Source organism: Leptidea sinapis, chromosome 39 (assembly GCF_905404315.1).
Source record: "Leptidea sinapis chromosome 39, ilLepSina1.1, whole genome shotgun sequence".
NCBI classification, from domain to species: Eukaryota; Metazoa; Arthropoda; class Insecta; order Lepidoptera; family Pieridae; genus Leptidea; species Leptidea sinapis.
Window position 1 is genome coordinate 6,135,270 of NC_066303.1, and position 27,173 is coordinate 6,162,442.

General features: G+C 35.3%; 2 protein-coding genes and 1 long non-coding RNA gene across 3 annotated transcripts; 1 reads left to right on the forward strand and 2 right to left on the reverse strand.

Annotated features, from left to right (window-relative positions):
- Positions 1-1,384: 1,384 nt before the first annotated feature.
- Positions 1,385-7,550, reverse strand: LOC126976018 (50S ribosomal protein L1). The gene is made up of 8 exons (XM_050824162.1): positions 7,392-7,550; positions 7,268-7,317; positions 6,934-7,064; positions 4,926-5,139; positions 4,545-4,712; positions 2,612-2,845; positions 1,946-2,043; positions 1,385-1,579 (listed from the first exon to the last, which is right to left on the reverse strand). The coding sequence occupies exons 1-8, from the start codon at positions 7,408-7,410 to the stop codon at positions 1,447-1,449; spliced, it is 1,047 nt and encodes a 348-aa protein (XP_050680119.1). The 5' UTR covers positions 7,411-7,550; the 3' UTR covers positions 1,385-1,446.
- Positions 7,551-7,789: 239 nt separating this feature from the next.
- LOC126976006 (uncharacterized) lies at positions 7,790-22,092 on the forward strand. Its single transcript, XM_050824138.1, has 11 exons — positions 7,790-8,855; positions 10,046-10,175; positions 11,138-11,303; positions 12,191-12,371; positions 13,520-13,637; positions 14,174-14,294; positions 16,628-16,747; positions 18,068-18,206; positions 19,074-19,223; positions 19,970-20,087; positions 20,415-22,092. Exons 1-11 carry the CDS (start codon positions 7,948-7,950, stop codon positions 20,670-20,672), a joined length of 2,409 nt encoding a protein of 802 aa, XP_050680095.1. The 5' UTR covers positions 7,790-7,947; the 3' UTR covers positions 20,673-22,092.
- Positions 22,093-23,561: 1,469 nt separating this feature from the next.
- Positions 23,562-26,121, reverse strand: LOC126976036 (uncharacterized). The gene is made up of 2 exons (XR_007731821.1): positions 25,825-26,121; positions 23,562-23,766 (listed from the first exon to the last, which is right to left on the reverse strand). It is a non-coding gene; the product is annotated as an uncharacterized LOC126976036 (long non-coding RNA).
- Between the last annotated feature and the right edge of the window lie 1,052 nt (positions 26,122-27,173).

Sequence of the window (27,173 nt, forward strand, 5' to 3'; positions counted from 1 at the left end):
ATGATAGCAAAACTAGCAGTGAAACAGCCCCGACTCATGAATCGATCTTAACCATTGTTGCACCATGATAACGTGAGACCTCATATAGCACGAGAAACCGTTTCAAGTATATAGGAAATGCAATAAGAAACCATTCGTCACTCTCCTTATTCGCCAGACCTTGCGCCAACGGATTACCGTTTTTTCCTGATTAGGTCAATTTTCTACGTGATAAAAACTTTTCTTCTCAGGAGGCAGTGCAAAATGCTTTCACACAGTTTGTCGAATCTAGGTCACAGTTCTATCGTAAAGGCATAAATGATTCCTATTAGATGGCAGCAATGTATAGATAATAGGTAATGGTAATAATTTTCATTAAATAAATATTAGGTATATTGAATTTAAAAAAAAAATCAGTACAAAACGACAATTTCATAGTATAACCCCTAAACATGGAAGAACTCCTTGAATTATATGTGAACAGTTTAATCTCAATTATCTCGGGAGATGTTTAAGGACAAGGTGTCATTGTGTATATTTTGCTAGGTACACGTAGCTAGTGCAGTGGTTCTTAATATATACTACTAAATGTAACCGTGGGCGGAGTTAAATTGATCTCGTCATATTAAAATACCAGATAAAACGCCGTGTGTCTTTACTTGTCTGTTACTATGGCAATTTGCAAAATTAGCTTGGTTTTTGTTTTTGATTCTTCATTTTTTGATATTAGGTCAAAACTTTCTTGCAGATGGTGGCTGGAAATAAATCCGTTGCTATGTTCCAGTTACTGTGTTGACAGCTGTTGGTAAATCTGCTGTGAATATGAGTTACAGCACAGGTCCAAGCACTGATCCTTGTGGCATTCCCGATTGTGTCTTGCACAGTGCAGAAACAGCATAATGGAATTATATTTCAAAGCATCAGTCTGTTGGGTAGGATTTCAATAATGCAAGTATATTTTAAGGAAGGTATTTTTTTTTACCTTCAATAGGAGTCCATCGAGCTACACCTTGTCGAACGCCTGACTGATATCCAAAAACGCTGCCGTGCAATAACATTTATTTTCTAATACTTGAAAGATGGTATTCACAGTTCTATAACTAATTGTTTGATTGTGGCGTGGCATTCTAGGAATCCAAACTGGTGATTGGGGATTATTCTTGAGGTTGGGTTTTAGCCTCGCTAGTAGCACTTTTTCAAATAGCTTCGCCAAAATTAACAGTAGACCTATTGGCCTTTCTATTCAACTGATGATGAAAATCTTATTAAAATCTGTTATGTGGTATATGAGTAGTAGTAGGGGATATACAGACAGGCAGTGTAATGTGAGTTTGATTTATACTACAAAAGATGAACCATATTCATCAAAGATGATGAATACGTTGCGAACTTCAAATAAAAACAATTATCTATTGTTATATTATTATTTCTACTTAATCTATATAAAGTCCATCATCTTTATTTTATTTAGGCAGTAGCGGCAACATCATCATCTTCATCATCACTCTCCTCTTGTACTTCTTTAGACAGTGATTCCTCTACATGGACAAATGGATCGATTTTCAAGTTTTCTGTTGATGGAGGACTGGTTATAAGGCACCTGCAAATATTATAATAATTTCATATTAGATTTGTTAATTAATTATACAAAATGCATTTTTATTTTTCTTGTGTTGAATTCGAGTATGCACGGCATTGTGATTACTTATAATGCGGTGCGGTGTTTCCGGGAGGATACGACATGGGTACCTTCAAAAAAAGTACACGTCACCGTACACAGCGTACACCGTCCTTAAAGGCCGGCAACGCTCCTGTGATTCCTCTGGTGTTGCAAGAGAATGTGGGCGGCGGTAATCACTTAACACCAGGTGATATGTACGCTCGTTTTCTCCTCCTTTTCCATCAAAAAAACATCACTCCCATTTTCTCAATCAAACCATTCAATATTATGAATATTATATAATACCTTGTAATAAAGCGACCATCGCGTTTGGGCCGCATACTTTGAATATCTTTCAGTAATGTGTCTATATTTTCCACAACGAATTTTATATCCATGTTCAACTGAAAATATTAAATTAAAATGAATCACATAAGTCATAAATTGATTTTAGAAGTCCTGCAGAAGGTAGTTAAAATTATTTATTATTTGTGTAGAAAATACCTGCTCACTATTTTAATATATAGATATATATCGATAGATAATCTCATAGAGAATAATTATTGTTTACTTGGTACACAAAGGTCATCTGCCAACGGGTACAAATGAGTTCAGAGAAATGATCCAACAAAAAAAAAGGAGCATGAAAAAAAAATGTTGCAAATGCAATTTTGAAGACTGTTTTGTATAAAGCATATCCTGTAAATATCGAAAATTAATATTTTTCTTCCTTTCTAATTAGTTTTATATGAGATAATGTAGAATAAGTTAAAAAGTGAATTAAAATGTTACATTTTCTAAAATATTTTATAAGCCGAAATTCTTAAAATAGTTTTCACAGTTGAAAAAGAGCTCAAAATTTTCACCACGTGCCCACTGTGGTTTTGCTGAATGACGCGACCACTTTACAATTTTTACCTCCTGTAATTTCCTGTCCAACTTCCAAAGCTAACATTAAAAAGGAAAACTTACTCTTCCGATTGGTACTTCAACACATGCATAGTTCTGCTGATTCTCATCCTTCATTACTTTATACTGTATCCCGGCTGAAAACTTCTTAACCAAGTCCAGGATATTGGGGTCTAGGGTACCATTTTTAACATTAGGGAACCGACGTTTCATTAGTCCTCTTATTGGTACAAGGTCTGTGATAATGTTCGGATGAGCTATCACATAGTCATAGTCACTTAGTTTGATACTACCTTCCTGTGGAAACACAATAACTTCTAAATTTATAAAATCATTATTAAAACATTAATTACCACTTACAAATACACGAATTTTTTTTATATAAGAGGGGGAAACGGGCAAGAGGCTCATTTGATCTGGAGTAAGTTTATTAAAGGTCTTTATTACCATAAGCTGAAAATCTGATAAATTCAAATTCAAATATTTTTATTCAAAATAGGAAGTGACATACTATTGAAAGTCAAAAAAAAACTACCACCCATTCAAAAATTAATGCGTGAGAAGAATGGGCGCAACAAACTCAGCGGGCTATTTTTCATCAAAAAAATATGTTTAAAAAGTAATATTGTACAATTAAACTTATTATTTAATAGCCTGAGGGTGGTCGCTCCATTCCCAATCTGTAGTATCATTAAGAAAGTCATTTATGTTATAGTAACCTTTACCACACAAACTTTTTTTAACAATTCTTTTGAATAACGTAATACTTTTGTTTTGAACATTTTCTGGGATCTTGTTGTAAAAGCATATACATCGCCCCACAAAAGACTTACTAACTCGACTTAGCCGAGTAGTAGGCATTATAAGCTTATGTATGTTATTGGTATTAACATTAATGATATAATGGATAAATACAAAATCACTTTAGACCAATTATTTTACTAAGACTAATTCCGTCTATTCTAAAATATTTAATTAATTAGCAGAGGAGTGATGGGAGGTGGACCCATGGACATCTGCAAAACAACGGGTCATTAGATGCGTTGCCGGCTTTTAAGGTGGGAGTATGCTCATTTCTTGAAGAACCCCAAGTCATAATCTATTCTGTTTGTTAAGTACGCCATTAAATTGATGCAAACATAAATCGCTCAGTTCATATTTTAGGGAATACGCATCCGAAGTAGTCATTTTAGTTCTTTATTTTTTTTTTTGTTTTTAATATATTTATTTAAAACGTTACAAATTTATATAAATATAACAGCAAACCAAAAATCACGAAGATTTGTCCGGATTGCTAACATGAGTTGAGTTCGTATTGATAATTAAAATAAGAACAGAAAAAACTAAAGTAAGTACATACACAAAGTTTACAAGCAAAGCATAATTAGATCAGGTTCACATTCAACCCGTCATCGCTAATTCATATCTCTATGCGAAAACAGGAGACCGCTATCTTTCGATCGCGCTATTCCGTCGCACACGCACAGCGATGTCTATTCGCTCGGCCGGTGGGCGGTGACAAAGAACCCGATGTTTGACAGCATCAGTAAGCTACAGGGTGTTAAAATGGAATGGTGGGTTGCCATACAAAATGGAATAGTGTGTTGCCATACAATACCGCCTAAATAAACATCCCCAACAACCCAAAAAGCATAAGAGGGTTTGAATAATGCCGCATAATTTATTTTTGTGTGAAAATTCACCATTCGATTACTAAATGAGAAGCTGTTCAAAAACCCACTTACGCTTTTAATGCATACACATATCCAGTCTGCTGTTGAGTTAAATTGCAGCGGCAACCTAACTTGTAATTGCTTATGAGTAGCTATTAAAATATCACCGCCCTTGATTTTTTACCGTTTAGTTATTATTACGATCCCGCCGCCATACTGGCTATTGATCGTCCAGGAACTCAAAGTAGCATGTTACGCTATTTTCTTACCAAATCTCCGTAAATATAATAATGAAATAAGAACTCATACGGACAGAAAAATACCTGAATTTTCTTAATTAGTTCAGTGCCACCGGCAGTCGTAGCTCCTGCTTTTAACAACTGTTGATGCAGTTCTGGACCCTTACAAAATGCAAGAATAGATCTCTCTTCATCTCGAGGGAAATTGTGTGGTAACAGTGTGAGTCTTGTAAAATTATCCACATATCGAGTCTGTAAATTAAAATTATTTATTAAATTTTAGATTATATGGCCTTTAGATCAGATCAAATCAAAAAGGTGAGGGTAACAAATCAGAAAATAAATTCTCTGCAGTTGAACTCAATGCATAGCATAAATAATGTCATATCCCCAAACATTAAATATTAATAATTTTTTGTTTCATCTACGTATATTATGGAAGACCCGAATAATCATCACACATACTTTTTTGACTCCCTCCATATTCAACTCAACTTTGGCAAAGACCAGTGAATCGGGACAGTTATACATAGTAGGGTGATGAGTTTCCTTGTGTGCTATAACAGCTTCTTCAGCAGTGTACACTGGCCAGCGGTAATAACGCATTGGATACACATTGTCACTTGATATCTGCTTGAAGGAATCATCCCGGTGCTTATCAATGTTAGATTTTGCTACCCTGTAAATATAATAATAATTATTTTAAATATATATTTACAGATTCAGCATTCTACAAACAGTAACACGAAAATGTAAGTACGAAGAACTATACAAAATTACTTTATAATTATAAGAAAAATCAGATTTCCTGATGAAGAGCATGACACCATATCTTTTCTAAATAATAGAATGGCTAGGCAGACATGAAATGACAGCCAATAATGTGGACCCTCAGGCGAGAAGTATTAGATTCTGACATTTGTTATTACATTAATTCAATGTTATAGTATATTACCCATATAAATATAGTTCCTAGTAGTTCACACAAAATTTATTGTAAGTGTGTAGAAAACACACTTTGTAAGAGAGACCTTCTTAACCTTCCCAAATTGGCAGTGCTCAACCGAGTGTGCAGTACGGCACATTACTCTGTCACTAAGTTCTGACTCTCATTTTGTTTATAAGATGGTTTCAATAGCAATAAAATAATATACAAGAAGAACACTGTGAGCGCCAAAAACGCGCCGAACTGAGTTTTCAGTAACGGAAAGGTTAATAAGAGAAACAAATTTCTTGAAGCTTCCTTTCGAGACCCTTACATAGTAAATTATTCAGTATTTATAGCATCTCCAATATATCTTTGCAAATTAGGTAGAAATAGACATAGATTGTCTTGAGATATATTCAAGGAGACTGTAAGTTTTATCGAAAATATAGCCTAGACAAAAATAGAAGATCTTGAGATTATCTACAAAAATTTACCTTTCAGAATGATTTTACTGAGATTACTATTTTGTAAGATATCATTTCTAAAACAGTTGTAAAAGTTAAATGAGATACAATCTTCTTGATATGCACATTTTTCCACTATATGAATATATACATAGTCTGGCACTTTAACACATTCCTTGCTCACCACTCAGATTCGAGTAAGACGGGGCTGTAGTAGCGGCACCTCCCACTCGGATCCAAGCAAGTGTCCCATTCAATTAGTAGTAGTAAGTAAATTGCCAGTGTTTGAGGCGAGTAAATTTTCTGGTATAATACAGTCGACTTACAAAAACGAGTATACATTTATCCATATTTTCAAACATTCATATGTATCAAAAAATGTAATCAAAATTCGCCTTAAGTAGATTCCCAGCTATAATTTTTATTTATTTTGTTGACAGTGAATGTGTTAAGAAATAATGTGGCAAAAGTCCCAAGTGCCATAAAGAGACCCAACACACCTTTGATAGTCACTATTTACTACAACTTGAAAGTTGAAAACAAATAAGAAGCACCAACCAATAGTGAGTAGTAGTTGAACCGCTACCTACAGAGATAACCTTCTTAAAGTTTAAGTGTTTGTTTTTTTTTTATGGTCACCTGTTGTTAATTGATCACCACCGCCCACAATCTCTTGCAACACCAGAGGAATTACAGGAGCGTTGCCGGCCTTTAAGGTGTACGCACTTTTTTTGAAGGTACCCATGTTGTATCATCCCGGAAACACCGCACAAGGAAGCTCATTCCACAGCTTAGTAGTACGTGGAAGAAAGCTCCTTGAAAACCGCCACACATCCAGATGGTGAGGATGATATTCTAACTTGTGGCATGTCGTGTGAAGGTGGAATTTGGCGGCAGGAATCAGGTTAAACAGTCAGGAATCAGGTTAAGTGTGTGTTATTGTATTTTAAACTATAAACTTCATTGTATTTTAAATAAATAAATTTATAAAAAAAAGGTTCTGCAACAAACACATCATGACCACTTAAAATTCTGTAAGTTTCAGCTAAAATATTATCACATGAAATATATTGTAACATACTTGTCTTTGCCTCTTTGATTATGTGGGATAAAACCAACTTTGGTGATTTCAACTTTAACCTTCTTTGCTCTAGCCTTTGCCCTAGTTCCCTTTCGTGCTGCATAGTATATAGATGATGTATTTACAGATCGCTGGAAGGTAAACAATTACTTAAATTTTTTCTAGTAAGTATTGCAAATACAAGGTATGAAGCTTTACCATAGAACAATCTCAATATAAAATCAATTATTATTGTTAATTATAATAACAACAAACAGGAATTTAATTTGATTTAAATTTAATTTTCATTGAGCTAGCGACTTTCATACATAATATATCAGTTTCGAGTACTTACTGCAGCCGTATAAGTTGTTTTAGAAATAGCTACAGCACTGAATATTGATCCTGAAATGTAGTATTCTTTAAGTTATTTTCTTTCTGTTTAATCTCGAACTTACAACTAAATTCTACAAACTTACGGAATAAGGGTCCGGACATAATTCAATATTTAAAAAAACTGTTTGTTTAATATTATTTAATTAATTATCAGATAGCAATTTCATTATTTATTAGATTTATATCTCGTTAGTGTTCTGTTTGTAATATTATTTTTAGGTTATTTTTTTTTTTTTAGAGTTTATGGCCTAGACCTTTAGACCAGTCTTGAGTATTATACGGTTTATTATATTTTTAAACCTCCATAACACAGATTATAATATATAAACACAGTTTTTCACTATTCCGTGTCATGTTAAACACGTCAACACGTATTTACTACCTACAGCATCCTTAGACTAATATTTTTACTCTTCCTTTTTATTTCGTCTTTTTATTAATTCTATATCTGTGGTTGATTGTTTACATTTTACAAGACAGTAGACACACTAGACAGCGTTTACCAAACTTACAAGTATCGGTTTTAAATTTTATCTTTGTTTTTTTTTGCAAACTGTGTAAATTTAACTAAAAACATGAACTAAGTAGATACTTTGAATATTATAATACTATTTTAGAGCATTTTTCAGCTCTTTCGAAATGGAGAAGCTAAACACAGCTTTTATTCTTGTATCATTTTGTGTTTTACTGTGGGGTGTGGCCGGCCAATACGAATGGCAAATACGCGATTCATTTGATGAAATTAGAAATAAAATAGACAAAGTAAAGCCAGATAATTGTTATATTACGCATTTAGATGATCTATTTCTGCCCGAGGACTCTGTATCTCATCATCCAGATGTCAAGGAAATAAATATTAACCCCGTATTTCCGAACCGCACAGCGTTATTGCACTTACACAACATGGCAATGAATCGAGCATTTTTCTGGAGTTACATTCTACAGTCTAGGTTTATACGACCAGCAATAAATGATACCTACGATCCAGGAATGATGTACTATTTTCTATCATCCGCTGCGGATGTGTCTTCGAACCCTTACATTAATGCTAGCTCATTGTACTTTTCACCGAATATGTCATACACATCTTCGTATAGAGGATTCTTCAATAAGACTATGCCGAGATTTGCACCAAGAGCATTTAGAGCAGATGACTTCAATGATCCTGTGCATCTACAGAAAATATCAACTCTTAACACTTTCTATGTTGAAGATTTAGGTGCTTTTGATCCAGAAAGTTTGTCTAAGGATTATACATCTGATTTTTATCGCATTAATGAGTGGTATCAGCTCTGGCTGCCGGATAAAGTGGATAAAAGGCATGACACGAAGACCACCTACCAAGTTGAGATAAGATATGCAAATAACACAAACGAGACATTCACATTCCATGGTCCTCCTGGCAATGATGAAGTACCGGGGCCTGTCAACTGGACAAAGCCATATTTTGACTGTGGAAGACTCAACAAATGGTTGGTGGGTGCAGTTTCTCCTGTTGCTGATATTTACCCTCGCCATACACAGTTTAGACACATTGAATATCCAACGTAAGTACATATTGGATTTGTTCTACTGTCAGAGTAACCTTTGTTAGTTCATTAATTTTGGCTTGGGGTTTTGTTACATAGTTGTAATAATTTAAGAAGTTCTAAAACTTCTTTATATCTTAAGCTTTTCAAAGTAATATTGTTCTGTTTAATATAATATATATATTATCCTTCCTTAATGAGAAGGATATTTAAGAGAAGGATTATTGTTAGACTATTAATAAAGATTTCGTTGTATAGCTAAGTTAAATTGTTTTGTGAAGTAAAAACCATATTTTACTAGATTTGGTGATGAAACAATATATTTTTTTTTAATCATAAGTGAACTTAAAAAAATAAAGTTTCACTAGGAGAGTGACAGCAGAAGTGAAAATTGAAAAATAATGTTGTGCATTTTTGAATATTTTGTAATGGTTAGGGAATAATTTTGCACAAATTGATTTATTTATCAGTATAAAAGTACAAGCATTCATGTGGTTAACTAAAATATTCATTTATTGGGCTATCATACCCAAAAAGCAACCTTCATCCATAATATCTACAACTCTCACCATCTTCATAGCTGAAGTATCAAACAAAATAATAAAATAAAAATAAAAAATTTAAACAAGATATAAAGTAACAAATAAATACAAGTATCTAAGTCAAGGGAGTCTTTGCTAATTACAAGGCTTAAAAACCAAATAATTAAACTATAATAATATTTCACAGCTGAGATTTGATCCATCGACCTGGCAGTGTTTCAGCTTCGCAATCACAATGGTTCAACCACTGGTCCAATGACTGTATAATTATTAAGTTGAAATATCCAAACTTTAATCAAGCTAACTAATTCTAAAATTATAAATCTTTCATCCATAAAGGATATCCTTGTGAATTTTCTATCAGGCCATATGACCTGAAGCGATATTAACACTATATAGCCATTCAAGAAATGTGCTCAACTCCGCTAAAGAAGTTGTCACTTCAATAACTTATTACTTTTGGACCTAATCCCTAGCACATATGAATGTCAATGTGGAGCCTTGTGATTTAACAATGTTCTGGTCATATTACTTGTAAAAATGTTTAAATTTGAACATATTTTTAACCAGTTAGCTTTAGTCAAGTTTATGTCTATGTACAAATGTTTTTTCTACTAATAAAGTAAATATATAAGAGTATCCTTCATAAAAACATGTCATCCTTAGATATACAGCAGCAGTGGTCATGGAATTGGATTATGACAGGATAGATATAAATCAGTGTCCACCTAGCCAAGGAAATGACAAACCGAACAGATTTGCATCTACAGCACGGTGTAAAGAAGAAACCACTGAGGTAAGTCTTACCCTTTTCACTCTTTATCACTTTATATTATTAGAATCATTTTTTTCCTTCTGTCTTAAGGTGTGTCCAAATTACCCGCGAGAAATTGGCATGCTGGAACGTGCTGTAGGGCGATCCGCTTGCTGTTGTTTTTTGTGACTACATCAAAAGAGCTTCTGTTGTTCGCTCGCGCGCAGTTGGTACGGTTGTAGTTTTGGATCATGCAGCAAATACGTAAAGATTGACAATTGTCATTGAAATTGAATGTTTTTTGATACTAGAAAAAGGTATTGTAGATATACAAGCTAGGAGTTTCCGGGTGCCAGAAATTTTTGCTAATTTAGTTTACAAGAATGGTCTGGTTGCTGCCGGCTGTTCAAGCTGGATCTGCTGCCTACAAAATTTATATCAACATATTTATACACACCTTAATAGTGTTTGTTAGGTATCTTAAAAAATTAACAATGGGGACTTGACTGCATAAAAAAAGTGACCAATCTGTAAATAATGAAAATAAAAAAATATTCTTTTAAAAGTTTTAATTTTAACAGCCAGAATAGCCTTTCGGAATACGAGATGCTTTTAACTTTCATTAATCAATAAAATATATAAGTAGATAGGAGGGAAAAACTGCTCTTAAGATGTCATTCTTATGTGACATAGCATTCTTGTGGTTTTTTTTATTCAATATTAAAGTTGATCTTTAATACAAACATTTGAAATATTAATGAAATTGGTAGTGCATTAGCCCTGTGTTGTCTTCTGAGAGACAGATGTGATTGTATGTATACTAGGATATATTAAAGAAAATATCTTGCACATGTTATAATTTGGAGTAGAGAATCTATTAATATAATGACTCAAAAATAGTTAAATATGCACTCAATTTGTTGATACAATATTAATTAATAAATTAACTATGTTATGTTGTTATTGCCTATAAGGAATTGGTGTTTTAAATATATTGGTTATAGTGTGAACCTCTACATGGCTGGGGATTCCGTCGTGGTGGCTATCAGTGCAGATGTCGCCCTGGGTACAGGCTACCAAGTATTGTGCGCAGACCTTATCTCGGGGAAATTATTGAGAGGGCCACATCTGATCAATATTACAACAACTTTGATTGTACACCTATTGGATGTAAGTGTTAAACATGTACTTTTAATACTAAATAAATTTATTATTATCTTGAAAACTTTTCGATTCTTTAGTATTCTTTTAAATTTTATGTGTGTTACAGTTAAATAGACATTAATAACATCTTTCAAACAAAACTGTGTTAATATTTTCATTATATAAATAAAATAATAAATTGCTTTGTAGTTCTTCAAATCACTCACCTGTATTTGGGTATTTCATGGTAATCAGCAAGCATGGTCTACAAGAAACTATTTATGATCAATACTTAAATCATTTATATGTCTAGCGACTGTGACAGCTGTGAAAACATAGAAAATAATTAAGGTTGACAGTTTACCTCTATTTTGAGCAATACAAAGTGCCATACAAATCACGAGTATAAGTTGTAGCTTGTCACAAACACTAAAGTAATAAATCTGGCCTGTTCTCATCGATAGTCTAACAGCAGGAGATTTACTTTTTTTTTACCAGTGGGGAGGCTCCTATGCATTGGAAGCCGGCTCGATTATGGGTACCACATCGGCGCCTATTTCTGCCGTGAAGCAGTAGTGTAAACATTACTGTGTTTCGGTCTGAAGGGCGACGTAGCCAGCAAAATTACTGGGCAAATGAGACTTAACATCTTATGTCTCAAGGTGACGAGCGCAATTGTAGTGCCGCTCAGAATTTTCGGGTTTTTCAATAATCCTGTGCGGCACTGCATTGTAATGGATAGGGCGTTTGAATTACCATCAGCTGAATGTCCTGCTCGTCTCGTCCCTTACTCTCATAAAAAAAAAAAACCAAAAGGCTATATAGACATATAAATTATCTAAGGAATAATATTATCAATTGTGAGTCCTAATATTATTGAGCCTTCTTTCTTATTTTTAAAATGAACTGTCCAGGGATCCAACGTCTACCAGTCCAATGGGACAAGGCCCATCCATTCATAAGAGCAATATATGCTGACAGATATTATGAGTATGTGAACTCGACAAGTGGGCCAGCTTCTCTTCACACTGAAAAAGTCAATGTCTATGAAGTACTCAACTTTATTAGAGGAGTGCAACCACACAATTGTTCCAAGTAAGTGTTTCAATGTTAATTTATTTGCTATGCTAGATTTGTAAGAATTAGATTGATTATATTTTAATTATTTTTAAGTGCTATCTATCGGGATATAATATCCAAATTTATAGTAATTATTATGACGGGTACTCACGGATATAGATTTTATTAATTTGATGCCCATATTTCGATCCAAGTGCATGAATCGTGGTCGTGGAGGAACTGCGGAGGCGGTGAGAAACTCTTGACACATTGACACTTGACACTTATACGTCAATCTGTCCTTTTGGTCTTTGATTCCCTAGTTCACGACACACTATACAGACGACGTCCATACTTTCGGGTCTCTTTGTTGCATTTGTGGGTGAGACCATGGGATTCCATGTGTGCGCTTGTCTAAAATAATCATCCATAGCTTCTCTAATCGTGGGATGTATTTAAGCAAGTGTTCGGCGATTGCGAATTTTGTAGGATCGTTGTTTTTGACTGCGCTAATGTGTTCCTTTAACCGTTGAGAAAAAGCTCTTTTCGGTTGTCTGATATAGGAGCTTCCGCAGTTACAGTCAACTTTATAGACACCGCGGCACTGCTATGGAATAGTAATGTAATTTGGCGAACGTAGGTAGGCGACCACATTTTTGAGGGGTTGAAAAATCTTTTTTATATCACCCTTCCGTGTAAGTATCCTACCTATTTTAGCAGTGACCCCCTTCATGTTAAAGTTCCGCGGTGATAAAAGTTTAAAAACAATGGGTGTTACTGCTAAGCTAACCAACCACCCTTGTCACACATCATGCATAAATGTTGGTATGTTTTGTCAACTCTCCAGTCGTAGTTTACAAGACCTATTTCACAATTGACACCATATTAAACCCCCTCAAATTACATATTCCATAATAGATTCCCCAGCACAAAAGAAGGGTTCTGGGCTCTCTCCTTGGCTTTTATGCATTTATGACCCTGTACACATGCTAGAATACCTTGTTATGCTGGCATATGGTTCACAGTTTCCTTCTCGATTCCTACACTAACATTGAGGTTATTGTCTTCAAATTATTTTTCCTTCAATGGGTAAACTATGCAGGCTTTCGAGACTTTCACATACATCACATGTACAATTAAAATTTAATTGTAAATGTTACTTTTAAATACATTTTTATTTTCAGATACAACCCTTCTGATTTGTTCCTCAATGGCGATATAGCGTATGGGGCAGAAGAGCAATTTGAAAATCAAGCCAAGATGGCTGTGCGACTTGCAAACTTTATCTGTGCATTCTTGCAGGTAATGACTATAATAGATTTTAATAACTTGTATCATATTCTCAAAAAATATTACCTACCTACTTATCTCATGTGGTGGCAAAAATACGCACCACATGAGATAAGTAGGACATTGTCAATATTCCGCGTGTGAGAATGACCTACTTTTCTTCCTAGGTGCGTAATTTACTATTATGTCTCTACCATTCATCTTTTTGCTATTGAGGTTAAAAATGACACAATGCATGTCAAAGTTAGACATTTTACCATTAATATAATATAGTACAAAGGACATCCCTTTTTATGTACCAAAAAACTTTTTAGCTCTCTGCTTACTATTTACTTATAGTCTTCTGTATGTATTACTGAACCAGTATGTAGCTGCTGCCATTTTTGAGGAATTTGTGATTGGAAAATTGATATTAATTGTATCATTTTACTGCAAAACCCAAACTAAACTACAATCCTCATCATTATCAGGTTCTCAAAAGCATGACTGGTTTTGAGACACCCCTGACTACTGAGAAGTAATATTACAAAAATATGTTTTGTTTGAAGGTTTCAGATCCCAAGGAAGTATTCAGTGGAACAAGAGTGGCAGACAAGCCTCTCACTGAGGACCAGATGATTGGAGAGACCCTGGCGATAGTGCTCGGTGACTCCAAGATATGGTCAGCTGGTTAGTAGAATCTGTTAACAATATCACAAAGTAACTGTCATATTGGTCATTCAAATCGATAGTTCTTTCATCCCACAATAATTTGAAAGTACAATTCACCGAAACCTACTACTTGTCAATTTAAAAATACTAATCTTTTCCCTTGCAGTTTTTGTGGAAAATGTATTTATTTTGCATGTATTCTTCTTTGAATTAAATGCAGTTAGTCATTTTGATGGATTACCCTAAATAGTATGTTTATTGGTTATACAATGTGGTATGAAACCCATCCAAAATTGTTGGAAACACTTAAATATTATGTATATCTCTAGTATGTATTCAATCCAGCCGGGATCTCTCGTTTTGATTGATACAGACAAAAATATATTAGTGGTACATTTTAAACGGTTTTGACTGAATTATATTTCATTCTACCCTCAATTATGGTGCATGGTGATCTGATGGTTTGGTCATGTAGACAAGATAGATAAATGTAGATCCACTGTTCATATCTATAGAATGAATGTCAAGAGTACCAAAAATAAGAGAGCTTATATTAGAGGGTTGCAGCCAGTGGGAGAATTCTTGCACAGGCAAACTGAAGAACTATAATCTCTGCCCAAACCGCTGTTAGAGAGGCGTGACTTTTTATGTCACTGTTAGAGAGTTTTGACGAAAATTTGTGCGTGTAGAATGGGGTGGCTATTAATTATAATGCTACAACAGAGTTGTGAATTCCGGTAAAAATATCGAGGCTATCAATCACGTTTGCAAGAAATTTCTTGCCTCGCATGGCCACTTTGTGGAATCAAATACCGGCTGCGGTTTTCTATACGACTTCTATTCGATACGACTTAGGGACCTTCAAGAACAGAGCATACTCTCACCTTAAAGGCCGGCAACGCATCTCTTGACACCTGTTGTTGCGAATGTCCATGGCATTTGCGTTATAGTCTCATTAATTTAATATTAAAGATGTCTAGGAACAGTTTATTTATCCTAATTGCTGCAATGAGAAAAGGAAGTTATGTTGTTTTGAATTTAATTTTTTCTTAATTGTGATAGTAATTTTAATTTTTGTTTTATTATTTTACCTATTTTTAAGCCCGGGTAAAGGCTTACTTAGGGGTAAAGTCTCCCACCCAGGCGGAAGATATTAGCCGAATGTCACTTTGGTATAAATCGTTAATTACTCATAAACTATTAATGATGTATCAAACTTTATTAAGATACAATGTAGCTAAATAATGCAGCTTATGATATAACTTGTAGAAAAAAGCGATTTGTAGGTAAACAAAGATTTATGAGTATTTTAGTCGAAGGCGGGTAAACTCTCCCGTTTCCCCCTATTTAATATAGGTATTTTATGAAAAATATAAAACTCGTATATAAAATCAACTTTATTTCCGATGCAATGTTAAGATTAGACAACAAGCAAACAATTAAAATTTAGTAGTTTAGGTAAGTAATTAAATTTAAACTATATTACAAGTAGCTCAGTCTAGATTTCACTTTCACAGATAGATAAATTATTTTAGTAACTTTATAAAATTTAATACAATTAACCTTACGTAATTTACTGAGATGAGATCACAATAATTATATTATTAAGGTATTTGATAATGCTAACAAACAAGGCTTATATTTATGTTACGACCACGGACTAGTAAATAATAAGGACTCCGTGTCACCTTACATAACAGTGTAGCACGAAAACAAGCCGATTAACGTGTAAATACATAGCCCCACGCACACACTTACACTACTACAGGCCGATAGGCGGCCATTATGAGAATTGTCATCGTCTGTGACAGATCAGTTTGCGTCTCAATATTTTAAAAATGCAGTCGTGCGCTGTGAAAAAGTGTAAAAACGATACTATATAAGTATTTGTGGCCATATATAATTATTTATGGGAGAAAAAATTGTGTAACTAGTATCCCCCGTAAACGCACGCACACTAGCATAACGGTGCTTCACTTGGTAATATCACGGCGCGGAGTCCTTCTTTTTTTACTCTTCCGTGGTTATGACAGATACCATCATGATTTGATGAATCATTCTAATGAATAGCACAATTATCACAATAATGAGTTTTAAAGTACATACCTCATGCAACAGCATGCATTTTGCCAAAAATTGCCAACACTGGATCAGCTGGTCGCCGGATCCGGTAAACGTTAAATATTGCCAGATCCGCCGGATTACACAATCCGTTTTTCCGGATTGCAATCTCTACCCGTGAGCCCGTTTGCCCCCTCTTATATAAAAAAATCAATGGCTAAAACTGCGAACAATGACTGTTAATTCGTAAATGCTTAATGCTGGCTGCAGTAATATCGGTTTGTTAACAGGAACATATTGGGACAGAAATAAGTTCACGAACCGCACGCTGTTCGCGCCGTTCGCCTACAAAACTGAGCTGAACACGAGGAAGTACAACGTCGAAGATCTGGCGAGACTTAACAAAACTGGTGAGTGTGCATCATCCGCTTTTCGACTTTTTCTATTTGTTCACAATAAAAAAGTATTAACAGAGAAAGTACATATAAAGTCACCCACAAGGAACCATGTAAGTTTTATCCGTGGTGACGAAATCGCTCTTAATTACTTACATTTTTATATTGATTTCTTAACTTAATATTCTTAATATATATATATATATATATTCCCGTTGGGATGGCAAATACCCCTCGGTCCCCAGGGAGTTTGGTCGGGATGGGTGGAAGTGGGTAGTTATGGGTGCCAAAAATGTGAAATTATATACATCTGTCCTTCTCTAACAAATGTAAACTTCAGTAAAATTCTGAAAATCTCGGGAATGATCTAGAAAGTTCCTAAATGTGTGCAACTGATAATAATAATGAAACATGCGATGTAATTTAACCCGAGCAACGCCGGGTTTCGCTGCTAGGACTAATTATATTTACATGCGTAATAATACACATCATAATTATATTAAAAATTGTTTGTTTTATATATGCTTTGCCTTTTCCGGTTCTTTCTCAATACTTTCTAAAACGTTTGCAGGCAAACCATTTAGTGTGTCTGGCAATAAATACTCCCATTTCCGCCTACAAAAAAATTAATATTTTAGCCAAGAATGGCGGTAAAATATGTCATACTCATACCTAATTACTTAAAATGTATGTAACATTTCATCTATCAATTTATATTGTATAGGTTTAGGTATTCGAGAGCTATTGTCATTTTTGCGTTAAAATAGCCCGAGTCCAAGCCCATGTTAGCTCAGCTGGTAAATTTTCACGAAGTTTTCGTTCACCGTAAGAGCGTCCATCTTATATATGAATTCGGACACCGAAATCATATTGATATGTGACGGGCGGGGATCGAACCACCGGCGCTCTATGGTATCATATTATGGTATGGTATAATCGGGCTAACTTCCGCAAACTCGACGACTGTGCGCCTATTTTGCGGGGAATGTATACCTTCCCCGACTCCTCCAGAAACCTTAACCTCCTCTCCTTCCTAAAGACTTTCGGGAGTGTGTTTGGGGTGCCAAGATGTTGAGCCCGGTAGTTTGGTACACCTGGATAATGCAGAGGTAAATGTGCAGCAGTTTCTTCTACCACCATGCAGGCCCTGCATAGGGGGCTGTCAGTTATGCCGATATTAAATAGATGTTTATTACAAAGACCGTGACCAGATAGGGCCGCCATTATCGAAGTTGAACACCGACGCACTATTTTATTACTATAAGATTGGTAGACCACAGTGTCCATAGTTGTTAGTTAATTTTAATCCATTTACGATGCTGTGTGTATTCGTAGAGGAAATGTACACCAACAAGCCCTGGTACCAGTTCCTCAAGCAGCGGTGGTCCACTAATTTCGATAGCCTGGAGAAGTTCTTCCTCAAGATGAAGATTCGTGACGGAGAGAACGGGGAGTACTTGAAACAGTATGAGAGGTTAGTGGTGTGACTCCCCAGTATATTATTTTTAATATTGATAAAATTAGGTATGAATATGGAAAAGGAAAGCGAATTCGACCGATTTTGATTGTAAGTTACGGGGATAACAGTCATCCCCGCTGGGAAATTAACTTCTTGGTATTTTGATTATTAACAAAGAGGATGTAAATACTACGTAATAAGAGGCGGAACTGCCTAAGTAAAAATTGAAATTTAGTTTAGTATGAAACGTGCAGTCATTTGACATAAGTTTGAAATAGTAGTAATAACAGTATGGCGATTGGCGACGATGTATAATCCGGCTAAGTTTGAAAGCGAACAGTTGCTTAAAACGTAGTGGATTTCGGCTATATCGGTTTTTTACAAGTATATAGCCGTCATCTGTCAATGAATGCGAGTTTCATACAATCGAGTGAATCGCTTTTTTCTTAGTTTCGCTAGGCTGGTTATTGAACTTATTAACCACTAGATAACACACGCATTGATAAGTCAAAATTGGTCACGTATTATCGGCCAGTTAATATTGACACACTCTTACACAAATTTTCTTGCCCCAAACTAGGCATAGCCTGTGCTGTGTACAAGACAACGATATATTTAATACAATATACGTACTTAAACATACATATATACAAATAAACATCCATGACTCGGAGACACAAACATTCATATTCATCATACAAATGATTGCTTATACCGCGATTCGAACCTGGGCCCTCTAACTCAATAGGCACTAACCACTGGGCTATAGGGGTCGTCAAGTTACACGTCTATACGCTAGTATATACCTACTCCTATTTTTACTCTCAATACAAGTGCTATTTCGTCTAATGTACAAATAAGTATGTAATTCCCTCGCTGCAGGTACCCGACTTTCTACCGCGCGGCCCGGCTACAGGATGGTCACTGGGGTCGCCCCTACTACGAGTGTGATGGTCACGTGAAACAGTGGGTCATCTCCTACGCTGCGCCATTCTTCGGCTGGGATAGCGTCAAAGTCAAACTCGAGTTCAAGTAAGTATAAAAAAAAACGAGTGTGCTTTAGACCACACGACTGAAGTAAAACAAAATGTTAATTTGTAAAATTGATGAAGAACGAAATGAAATCATTAAATAATCGAAATGTGCGCTGGGGCACACAGTAGAAGTGAAACTTCAGCAGACCAAGTTTAAAAACAAATATTTCAAAGGAAGTATCAAAAAAAAATATATTTCCAAAACTAATATTTAAACAAAAAATATTTCAAACACATGTTTAAAAACATATATTTAAAAAAAAATGTTGAATCAAATTCAACCTACCTTCGCCTCGCCTGATCCAATGATCACATTTATCGCAACGTTTTCGTCACGCATTCACCCGCTTACTACACAAGTGAAGATCGATTTAAGTAGTAGTATAATATTATAATGGGCAATGGAGGGCTCGGAGTTTCCCTGCTAGATCGAATCATATATCCGTGAGAGAACATAAGTCACCGACATAGCCAAAATGATTGCGAAAATGAAGTGGCAGTGGGAGGGCACATAGTTCTACAGACAGATGGCCGGTGGGGCAGAAAAGTCCTCAAAAGGGGTCCACGTACGACCACGTAAGACGCAGTGTTGGTAGGCCCCCCACAAGATGGACCGACGATCTGGTCAAGATCACCGGAATACGTTGGGTGAGGGTAGCGCAGGATCGATCGTCGCCTTTGTCCAGCAGTGGACGTCTTCCAGCTGATGATGATATATAATAATGTATTGTGCTGTGGTTACAGAGGCGTGGTTCGTGTAACAATGCCGCTCATGTCGTTGGACATCAACCAGTGCCCCGACAAGTACTACGTGCCCAATGCGTTCAAGAGCACCGATAAGTGTGACCGTTCCTCCTCCTACGTGAGTACCATACAACCATATATATTCTGTTTATTTTTTAACATATTGTTGCCCTGTGCTTCCCTGGGGCATTAAAATAATAGAGAAGTAAAGCTAACTGTCTTAGAATCTTTAATAGGGGATTAAAAGCATGGGTGTAGATAAAGATTGTAATATAACCTTACTTTTACTAAAACGAATAATTCGCCGAATTTTCAGCGAGGGACTGACAAGTCTCAACCTATTAATTCACAACAATTTCATCTCATTACATTTGGGCCCAAGTTTGTATGCTATTGTTTCCGTCTCCTTTAACGCACAGAGTTTAACATCGATGTTATATTGTAGTGCGTGCCGATCCAAGGTCGCGGGTTCGAGGCCGGTGGGTACAAATGTGAGTGTCTGCAAGGCTTCGAGTACCCGTTCGAAGACGAGATCACATACTACGACGGACAGATTGTGGAAGCCGAGTTCCAGAACATCATTCTAGATAAGCAAACCCGCATCGACATGTTTAAGTGCAGGTTAGCGGGCGCTGCGGGCGTCAAACCCACTTACCTTTCAGTTGGGGTTTTGATTTTTCTCTATTTTAATCGATATCGATAATCTGACGTTTTGGCAGTGCCTGGGACTGACTATGTTGACTTTATCTACTTTTTCGCTTACTAATTTTTTTCTCACTCTCCTCTAATAAGAGGGAGCAAATGGCCGAGTGGCTCACCTAATGGAAAGTAAAAACTGTGATTTTTTTTTTGTTTTGTTGTGATGTCTGATGCTTTCCACCATTCGGCTGCTGGACCTAAAAGACTTCACCAAACATATTATGCTGCTCGTATTATATATAATAAAAGATGGAGAGTGTATATGTGTGTCCTCTGGTGAGAATGTGTGCGGCGGTGATCACTTAACATCAGACGACCCTTACACTCGTTTGTCCTCCTCTTCCACAAAAAAAAGAATTAAGCCGAATCAAGCTTTACTGGTTGGCCAATTTTTTTTTTCAATAGTAGATTGACAAGTGGCACAACACTATTGAATTTGTTAAAAGGGCAACTATAGCATCTCAATGCTTAATAATGTATCGAATGGAAATCAAATTATATTGAAAGTAATAATTAAAATAACCTTCTTACTATACAGTTTTTTTATACAGTTCAATTGAAATAACGTGGAGAATTCAGTCCTTTTTATATTAAAATAAGATATATCAAAAAAAATCATAAACAGTTGATTTTTGTTTGACGAAACTCTTTCTACGAAACAAATGTTGTTTCTGACCAAACAATTCATTTAATTTGTCTTCATGTTTTTTATTGTTTGCATTAATTAATCCTTATACTATACTGATTGTTTAACTTTAATTAAATCTAAAAGAAGTCATTCCGAAATATAAAATAGTCATTTTGAATAAGCTGAAAACTATTCTTAAGGCTGACTCAAATGCAACATTAGTTTACACAATAGTATGATAAAGCAGCTAATACGATATCATTTAGGTTAAATCTAGAAATATATAAACTTAACAAATATTAGGTTTAAATGTATACTAACTTCATGTTCATGTACAAAATTATATGTTTAATATACAGGTTTGTCCATGATTATGAATATAGTATGAACCCTTAAATATTAGGAGGTAAATGACCTACAGCCTGTATAGCTCGATGGTTTAGTTGATAGTGTTGTTCGGTACCCTGACGTGTGTGATCTGATCACGTGTTATGTCACATCACTAGTGTTGTGGGACATCACTAGAGCGTGTTCAAATATGGCGTCTTTTCAACCGCGGTCGTAAGTCGTAAGCATATTATATATTTTGTCGTATATAACTTTTGGAATAAATAAACATTTCATTAGCTTAATATGATGACTGGCAACATTATATTGGTGGCATTAAGGCGATATGAGACTTCTTACTTTGAAAATTATGGACTTTCATACAACCATTCAACAATTATTTTATCCCCTTAGTGATGAAATTTCCAACAATTCTTTCTTAAAGCTGACTTACACTACTTGAAGGAAATTTTATAAAATTTCAAGTTTGCAGCCTCGGCAGTTTTAGCTCTGTGTTGATGAAACAGTCAGTCAGTCAGTCACTTCGGACAACTATATATCTGTGTAGAAATAAGATCTTTTATAATCTGTACCCATTTTAGTTAATTAAGGATCACTCAAAAAATTTGTTATATTAGTATATATTATTTAAAAAAGTTCACAGTAAGTGTATTGCTAGGAACCTATAATTCCACATTGCAGCGGTAAAACAGACCATTGTATAGTTTCTTCGGAGATATAAGCAGCTCAAAATTTAGGTTATCAGATAATCGACTTTGTATTTCGTCGCATTGTAGTGCGCAGGCGCAGATTAGTATGGCTATAGATTCTAATCGTTAAAGCAACCATCTTCCTAAATAACGCTACATCCTTACTTGCCCTTATATGCCTGCAAGTTGCCTTATCTCTTTCAACTTACCTGTATTTACATTACAGCTAGATAGTAAATACTTAGTCTATTCTCTATGTCTGTAGTAGTTCGAAAATAATACTGGCAGCAACGAACAGTAATTATTGTTTCATTTAAATGTACTTCTTTATGCTTGAGTGAGGAAATACGGTTATCATAGTGTAGTATTTGGGCTGCTGTATCTTTTGAGAAATATAGAGTATGTTCCGATATGAACTGTGAGCACTGCACAGTGCTATCACTGTAGAAAAATACGTTCCGTTATGGACCGCCAGTATACTGCCGCAGTACCCTAGGGAAATATGTGACGTCATAAAACGCCGCCATATTCTACTGTGGGCACTGGCGTTTTCGAGGTAAAGTACTCGCAGTACTTTGATCACGTGATCAGTCAAAACCACTCGAGTGCCTCACGTTTTATAAACAATACCTACAGTTTAATCCCAAATAATTTCAAATTGACAGTACTCCAACAACATTTTTTTTAATGAACTAGAAAACTTTAATACACTCATTTGAATGCTGCGTCAAAAAATGCGGCTGACAGTATACGGGATTGCGTTCCGTTTTAAATAGTAACCAGTATAACTGGCTATAAAGGAACGGCTTCACAGTATACTAAATTGACGTCACACTGTACAGTGGTCGCAGTGCATATCGGAACATACCCTTAATATATTATAAGTACATCAATAACTTGTTGACTAACGACAAAGCAAAGAAGTGCTGGAATTCGTTGTATTCGCTAAAATAATGGCTGCCAGTTAATTATAACTAAAGATCAGTAATGCTTGATCAATGAAATTAGAAATTTAAGTCTTTATTTCCTTTTTTGTTAAGTAATAGTTGAGTATCTCATTAACAAGTGACTTTATACTTTTACATTTAATGATGAATCAATTTTATTTTGTTTGCCTTCATTTGAATCTCAATCTTCTCATACAATATTTGGATATTAAATTTAGATTTATATTATTTTATTATAATGTACTTTTTATATAGTTTACTTTTAGAAATAAGATAAAATGTAATATTTTGATATTGTTTATTTTTTTGTTTTATACAAATGACTGTTTTGCATATTTGTGTTAATTTTAATTATTTTGACACATTTTTCATTGTAGTGTTGATTACCAGTTCCGTCCAATTTCAGTGCCTGTGTTTTGTAATAAATTGTATACAAAAAAGTATGGTTTTCTTTATTGCTCCAGTGTCAGTAGCTTATGTTATATTCTGTCGAAAAATAAAAATATTATTTATTATAGTATTGAAACTGTTTATTATAAAAATATCGCATTTATCACGGGGAGTGTTCCGAAGAGCTGTTTCAGTTTAGTCCTGCCGCCGAATTCCCACCACGCACACCCGCCATAAATTAGGATATCATCCCCACCATCTGCATGTGTGGCGGTCCTCCTCAGTGCGGTTTTCAAGGAACTTTCTTCCGCTTACTACTAAGCTCTGGAATGAGCTTCCTTGTGCGGTGTTTCTGAGACGATATGACATGCGTATATGGATATGACATGGATGTCATGGACATCTTCGAAAAATGCGCGTACACCTTCCTAAAGGCCGACAACGCTCCTGTGACTCCTCTGGTACCCGTTACAAGACCCATACGCTCGTTTGTCCTCCTTTTTCCATAAAAAAGGAGTTGAAGATTTATTGTACCCATTTCAGTTTTACTGTACATTGAACTTTCTATTATAGTGATGTGTACTTTAGTATTACTTCAGAGACACAGTCAGACAACATATGGGGTCTTTTCACGGGCATACTATTGTGTTCTAGGGGTTAAAATTGACAACGGTTATCAGCCTAGCGAAACTAAGAAAAAACGATTCACTCGATTGTATGAAACTTGCAGTTATTGATAGATTCACAGTGTCGGCTATAATCCTGTAAGAAACGGACAGCCGAAATCCACTACGTTTTAAGCAACTGTTCGCTTTCAAACTTATCCGGATTATACTTCGTCTCCAATCGCCACACTGTAATTACTACTATTTAAAATTTTTGTCAAATCACTGTACCTACGTTTCGTACTAAACTTCTATTTCAATTGTTACTAAGGCAATCCCGCCTCTTATTACGTAGTATTTACATTCTCTTTGATGGTTATTTACCGAGGAAGGCTTACATTGATGATAAAAGGAATGATGTTAACTGGCTGCAAGCATAAGTAACACTCCTTTTATCGCTCTGCAAGAGAATGTGACCGTGAGAGAAATCAAGCCGTGACGCCCAGTCGAGGTGTTAAGTTGTTAATATTATTTGTACTAAAAAACACCAACTAGACTGTTACATCAGCGACAAACACGATCTCTAGCCAATTACAAAAAGGGTCAACATTTGTATAAATACTATTGAGAAGTCTTAGTGGGCACAGTAGTCTGTGTGGTTTATTCCTTATGTAGTCATGGCATGGTACAGTGTAGTACAAAAAATACTTCCTCTATGTTGTAAATACAGAGTAATCAACTATTAAGATGGTGGTACTTTACAATAATTGATAACCTTCTCAACCCCAATATTTGCATATTAGATTAGTTCAACTCTCCTAGATACTGTAGATGGAGCCACAACTAACAAAACAGAAATGCGGGATATCACTTAACAATATCGAACTGTTTAGATTTGCATGAGCGACATCTCAAGTAAATTTGTTAAAAGACAATAAAGTAGATCCTGTAGAGTGTAGATGGAGCCACAACCAGAAAGTTTAACAAGACACACCTATTAAAATTTCGGTCGATGTGCCACTCTGACGGTTGGCTCAGTTGGTATGAGCGCTCAGACGGAACCCGAGAGGCACGGGTTTGAGTCCCGCATCGGCCATCAATTTTGGCAATTAAATTTGTATATTTAATCGCAGAAGTCAAGGATATCACTAAAAATTACTAACTGTTTAGATTTACAGCAGTTAATGATGTTTGACAGAAATCATCAAATCCCACGATCTGGATGTGTGGCGGTCATACACAGTGCGTTTTTCAAGGAGCTTTCTTCCACGCACTACAAAGCTGTGGAATGAGTTTCCCTGTGGGGCGTTTCCGGGACGATACGACATGGGTACCTTCAAAAAAAAGCGCGTACACCTTCCTTAAAGGCCGGCAACGCTCTTGTGATTCCTCTGGTGTTGCAAAAGAATGTGGGCCAGGTGACCCGTACGCTCATTTGTCCTCCTATTCCATAAAAAAAATCAATAAGTACATGTATTTTCTATATTCTTGGGCTCTAAATATATTATTTCAAAATTACTTGAAATTTACATTGTTATCATCAACATACCTTTCCTGTCCAATAATGACATTCCGAACGTAAACAAGTGCACCGACGAGTCCTAAATAAAATATTATATATACGAGTATGTAAAGTATTACAAGCTTTCTGAAAAACCCCATTCATGGGTTGTGCTTCATTTTGTAGTGGCTAATTGGTTATTATATGCGTTGCGATGGACATTATGACATTGCCATACACTTTGTAGTTTTAAGTTTGCATGATTGTACAGCTGATGTTTCGTTTGTAGATACGTCAATTTTGTCAGAATTTTAATTACCTATTTGCCATTTTCAAACGCAGAACACCAGAGTATAACAACTAACTCAAATACATAACTACCGAGCGCTTAAAAGAAAACATCAACGCCCTTACGGCCTACTTTCTCATAAAATCTTATGGCCACAAATAAACGTATCTTTATTAGTGGCCACCACAGTCAAGACGTTAGCGCTCCTTTATATTTGGTAAAAAATAATACAAAAAAGGTAAGGGTGACTTATTTTCGGTAAATATTACCTAATTATTTCTATTACTATATTGCAACTTCGTCGTAGTAATATACAGTGCAGAGCAAAAGCAAGCGTTGTGATGGGTTAATCTTGATCGCGTCATGGCTATAACCATTCACACGAATTCCTGATTTATTATTAACAGCTTACAGAATACAGATCCTAACACTTGCTCTGTGGTTTTAATCGCTTTGCCAGCTACAAGTAAGTCAATTATTTTCTACTAGGTTTTTTATACTACAGATACCTAAAAAAATCCTTTAAATCTAGCCCAGTCGTCATATTATAAAGGAGATATCAATATACAAATAGCAGTCCTTAGCCATTAATATAATTTCAAAGTAAAATAAAATCGCAGCAGCAGTTTCTGCTAAAATAAGACAGCACTGTCAAGTAAAATTAACAACAATGAATTCTGATATAAGAAAAAATGCCCAGTGAGTTTAGAGTTTAACAAGGGGGCTTTTATTGTAATCGATTACATTAAAAAAAGATTTAAATATTTTTCTTTTATTGTATTTTGATTTGACCTGATGTTCTTCTTACTAATGCTGTAATCATTATTTGTTCAACAAGTGAGCAAAGTTATTTTTTGCTGCGAATGCTGACTTTAAATCACGAATTGGCGAAGTAGTCCAGAATTGAATCACGAGCGTAACGAGTGATTCTAAAGTAACAGTTTTTTTTATTTTAACGCTGAGTAATTCCCGGATGTATGGTCAGGTGGGGTTTGAAATTTAAATCACTTTGCCTCACGCGTTCAAAACGTTCAAAAAGCCTTTTTGCTGAGAGTTTTCACGTAACAGTAGCGCCCTTTTCGTGCTAGTGAGGTGAAAAAAATATATA

What these genes read in the sequence shown, in the direction of transcription:
- LOC126976018 (XM_050824162.1), bottom strand. An exon ending in AAACAACTTATACGGCTGCA is followed by an intron (nt 7,065 to 7,267) that starts GTAAGTACTCGA and finishes TTTACCTTCCAG; the next exon opens with CGATCTGTAAATACATCATC. An exon ending in TTGAAGTACCAATCGGAAGA is followed by an intron (nt 2,044 to 2,611) that starts GTAAGTTTTCCT and finishes TAATATTTTCAG; the next exon opens with TTGAACATGGATATAAAATT.
- LOC126976006 (XM_050824138.1), top strand. Translation starts at nt 7,948, where the DNA reads ATGGAGAAGCTAAACACAGCTTTTATTCTTGTATCATTTTGTGTTTTA. An exon ending in TTATCTGTGCATTCTTGCAG is followed by an intron (nt 13,638 to 14,173) that starts GTAATGACTATA and finishes TTTTGTTTGAAG; the next exon opens with GTTTCAGATCCCAAGGAAGT. An exon ending in AAAGTCAAACTCGAGTTCAA is followed by an intron (nt 19,224 to 19,969) that starts GTAAGTATAAAA and finishes CTGTGGTTACAG; the next exon opens with AGGCGTGGTTCGTGTAACAA.